The 4,507-nt window shown below is 59.3% G+C and overlaps 1 protein-coding gene across 1 annotated transcript; it reads left to right on the forward strand.

Moving 5' to 3' along the window:
- Positions 1 to 1,262: 1,262 nt before the first annotated feature.
- APOA5 (apolipoprotein A5) lies at positions 1,263 to 3,822 on the forward strand. The gene is made up of 3 exons (XM_077778234.1): positions 1,263 to 1,311; positions 1,424 to 1,535; positions 2,205 to 3,822. The coding sequence occupies exons 1-3, from the start codon at positions 1,263 to 1,265 to the stop codon at positions 3,040 to 3,042; spliced, it is 999 nt and encodes a 332-aa protein (XP_077634360.1). The 3' UTR covers positions 3,043 to 3,822.
- The last annotated feature ends 685 nt before the right edge of the window (positions 3,823 to 4,507 follow it).

Raw genomic sequence — 4,507 nt, forward strand, 5'->3', positions numbered from 1 at the left:
CAAGGTACATTCAGGGGCAAAACTCAGGAGTTCAGGAATGTGTGGTTAAGTCTATGGTGTAGGCTTGTCGTCACACTAAGGTCTGGGCTCTCTGGCTTCCCCTCTTCAGAGGCCCTGGGGGTGGAGTAAGCCTGTGCGAAGAATCCTCCTCTTGTTCGAATTCTTTGGGCCCAGGTGCCCCTAACCATCTCGTCTTCCCCCTGTCACATCTGAGTTCCCTGCAGTTCCAGGATTCTGTCATAAAGTAGAGGCTGGGGGTGTCCTTAACTCTGTACGTGCTGGCTCTCCGCAGGCTGCCTGAGTAGCTGGTGGTGAAGCCGGCCAGAGCCGCTCAGTTCCGCCCGGCCCCTGGACGCTGTCCCTGTCTGGCTGGGGCACAGGGCCTTCCGGGCAGTTGAGTAAGAGCAGGGCCCTTAGTAGAGAGGCTCTTCTCTGCTGGTGGGCCAGCCCTCTGGTCAGTGGGCCGGTTGAAGGTCACAGGGCTTGGGGAGAACCGGGTGAGGAGGTCAGCCTTACTCCACACTCTTCTGCTGGAGAGGCCTCCCCCCATACTATACTGGGGACTCATTAACCCTCTGGGCGCCAGGGAAGGGCAGAAGGTGAGCGCTGGGAGGCAGCTGAGGTCATCCTTCTTTGAACCTCCACGTGGTATTTACTCAGGGCAACTGTTGCCAGAGGCCCAGGCCTCTGGAGTATAAAGCTGAATGTCTGCTCTCTGTGCCCAGGACTGAGCAGGTGAGCAGCAGCCGGGTGGCGGGAGGGGGGTCAGAGTCCCAAGGGAGGGGACTGCAGAGGTCTCAGCAGAGAGCTGGGGGTGGAAGGCAAGGGCCAAGGGCATCCTCTAGAAGCGCTTTGACTGGGTTGCTTCTTCCCCCTCAGAGCACTCAGCTTCCCAGCCATACGGTGGGAGGCAGGGAGGTGTTTGACCAAGGGGGTGGGTGGTGGCAGAAGTGGCTGCTCCTGGGGGATGGGAGGGGGAGGGGGAACCTTTACAAAGCAGTTCAAGCTCCACACTCCATACTGTGTGGCCCAGGTGATAAAGAAGCCCTCCTGCCTGCCCCCGCTTCCTCTCCCAGCCATGCTCACCTAGATCAGTCCTCGTCAGCCCCAACAGCCCTGTGCTCCACACACCCCACTGAAGGGTTAACAGATGGGGCAGGGTGCCCCTGGAGCAGGGTCCCCTGGTGCAAATCTGGGAGATGCCCCTTCCTTGGCTTCTTCACCCTAACCAGGCCTCCTTTCGTCTTCCTTCCGAGTAGACAATGGCAAGCATGACTGCCCTTCTGACCTGGGCTCTGGCTCTGCTCCCAGGTGGGTTTCCAGCCCCGACTTCAACGCGGAAGGGTGGGTGGAGGCTGGACTGACGGTCCCGTCCACCCAGTGGGGGCAGCATAGCCCCTAACTACTCCATCCCTGTCCACAGCGTTTGCAAGCGCCCAGACACAGAAAGGCTTCTGGGACTACTTCAGCCAGAGCAGCGGGGACAAAGGCAAGGCGGAGCAGGTCCAGCGGCAGAAGCTGGCATGGGAGCCCGCGTGAGTGGCTAGGACAAGGCGTGTGGGTGCAGGGAGGGGCCCGCTGAGCTGTGCCGGCCGCCTCCGATTCCTAATCCCCTTTGTCCTCGTCGGCGCGGAGGAACTGAATTGTGCTAGTTTTTTTTTTTTTTTAAATGATTATTTATTTCTGAGAAAGAGGGAGAGCGAGTACAAGCAGGGGAGGGGCATAGAGAGAGGGAGATACCGAATCCAAATCAGGTTCCAGGCCCTGAGTTGTCAGCACAGAGCCCAATATGAAGCTCGAACCCACAAGCCAGCAGATCTTGAGCCAGCTGAAGTCGGATGCTCCTCAGATTGAGCCACCCGAGTGCCCCTGAATTGCGCTTTCATCCCATTCAGCCTTCCTGGGCTATGCAGCCCCCCTGCCCACTGGGGCGGTGGGACAGGAAGCTGCAGAGAGGACCCCACCATGTTCCCAGAATGAAAGGAATATGCGAGAGTCCGGGGGCATCTGTGTTTCCTGGGGCAGCTCTGGTCTGGGTGTGCATGTGCCGTGTGTTTGTACTTACGTGGTTGGTCCAGAGGTCGGACTAGAGCCACGGCCCTGCATCCTTGGTTTCCCCAGATGATCGGTGAGTGAGGTTTCCACGGCGAAGGCGATGACGGGGCCAGAAGTCTGACGGCCTGGGTGTCTGTCCCCTTCCCCAGGAGCCTGAAAGACAGCCTTGAGCAAGACCTCAGCAATATAGACAAGTTCCTGGAAAAGCTGGGCCCTCTGCGTGGGCAGGCGAGGGAGCCTCCCGCGCTGCCCCAGGACGCGGTGGACGTGCGGCGGCGGCTGCAGGAGGAGCTGGCGGAGGTGAGGGCGCGCCTGGAGCCCTACATGGCGGAGGCGCGCGAGCAAGTGGGCTGGAACCTGGAGGGCCTGCGGCGGCAGCTGAAGCCCTACGCCGCGGAGCTGATGGAGCAGGTGGCGCTGCGCGTGCACGAGCTGCAGGCGCAGCTGCGCGTGGTCGGGGAGGGCACCCAGGCCCAGCCGCGGGGCGGCGTGGACGAGGCGCGGGGCCTGCTGCGGGAGCTGCGGAGNGCCGCCAGCCCCGTGCGCCTCAGCCGCTGCGTGCAGACGCTCTCGCGCAAGCTCACGCTCAAGGCCAAGGCGCTGCACGCGCGCATCCAGCAGAACCTGGACCAGCTGCGCGAAGAGCTCAGTGCCTTCGCCGGCGCCCGCGCCGATGATGGCGCGGTGGAGGGGATCAGCCGGGACCCTCAGGTGCTGTCCCAGGAAGTGCGCCAGCGGCTCCAGGCTTTCCGCCACGACACCTTCCTGCAGATCGCAGACTTCACCCGTGCCATTGACCGAGAGACCCAGGAGGTCCAGCTGCAGCTGGCGCCGCCCCCTCCGGGTCACAGTGCCTTCGCTCCAGAGTTTCTCCAAGCTGACAGTGGCAAGGCCCTGAGCAAGCTGCAGGCTCGTCTCGAAGACCTGTGGGAAGACATCAACTACAGCCTTCATGACCATGGTCTCGGCCATCAAGAGGAGCCCTGATGGTCTACGTGTCCAGGCCCACTTCCAGGCTTCGTGTTTGAGCCCAGGATCTGAGCCCACCCCCAGTCGTGGCCCAGCCCTTGACACTGGCCTGTTGGGCAGAGGGTGGAGGGCCCTGCACAGGATAGGCGTGGCCACCAAAGGGACTCTTGTCCCTGGAATATCCAGCCTCCTGGGATTCCCCCATCCGGATGCATTACATTCACCAGGCTTTGCAAACCCAGCTTCCCGTGTTCATTTGGGAATCCTCATAAGTTGCTCCATTCAGGGATGGTGGGAGTGGGGAGGGAGAGAGGCATTCTGTGTGCAGGTAATTATGTGCAAGCCTGTTGCCATGGTGCTGGAAGCCTGTGCCTCTTCTTCCTGGGACTTGACTCTGATCACTTCTGGCCACCTGGAGGCCGCTGCTAGAGCTGGTCTACAGAGAGGAGCTCTTTTCTCTCCAGGGCTGCCATGACAGCTTCTGTTGGGAGACGGGAAGGGAGAAAGGAGGAAAATATGATGAGATCATATGAAAGTGTGTGTATACCTGTGCTGGGTATGATGCTGGTGGGTACAGGTGGTGGGGGCTGTGATGGGAGGGAGCAGAGCCTGTATCCATCCATACATTACGTAGCTCTACATGGAAACACTGAACCAAACCCTCCAGACTGTGCGGGTATCTTTAACCCACGGGGAAGCCTACTCTGTGTCCTCTCCATCTGGGGCCCCTCACTTCTGACTCCCAGGCTGAAGCCTAGACTTCTGACTCAAATGAAATAGAGGCGTATGGTGGACGCATATTTGCCTGGTGTGATTCTTGTTTGGGTTGTGTCGGAAAGAGTGGCCTCACACCCATCACTCATTCCAGTCCCTCGTTGCTCTGTCTCAGGGACCCCCTACCAGTCCAGGTCTGGCAGAGGGCTCTAGCTTTGGCTAGGCTCTGCCTTAGATGACTGCTGTCTGTCATGCGTGGGTGTGGTCCTGGGTTACAGATCCTCCCCCGGCATCTGCATTGTTTGCTAACCTTATCACGAGATAGTGTGCATGAAGGGCAGGCTCCTGAGGTGGCCTGTCTCCCTTGCTTCTCCTGTTCCAGATTTTGAATGGCCTCTGTATGATGGACCTTTTCTTGGGACTTCCAAATCTTCAGCCCCCATTCCCCATATACAGGTTCACAGGGGCAACAATGATCCTCGTAGATCTCTCTGGGAACTGTGAAATTGGGGATGGGTGAAATGGAGGGGAAGAGGAGAGAGTAAATACACCCCATCTGGCACCTTTGGAAATGTCCCGTCCAGCACCTTTTCCTCCTGCTGCAGGCTGCCCGGCACAGAGTTCTCAGCACCCATATGAATTTGGCCTAATCATACCTGCAGGCTAGACCTCTTCCCTGACTTCCCTTCCTCTTCCCTGATTTAGCAACGACAGAACTGGATGAGAGTTGCCCAGGGAGAGGAGACACCGGAAAGGAGGGTTTGCCAAA

Source organism: Crocuta crocuta, unplaced genomic scaffold (assembly GCF_008692635.1).
Source record: "Crocuta crocuta isolate KB4526 unplaced genomic scaffold, BGI_CrCroc_1.0 scaffold271, whole genome shotgun sequence".
Classification (NCBI taxonomy): Eukaryota; Metazoa; Chordata; class Mammalia; order Carnivora; family Hyaenidae; genus Crocuta; species Crocuta crocuta.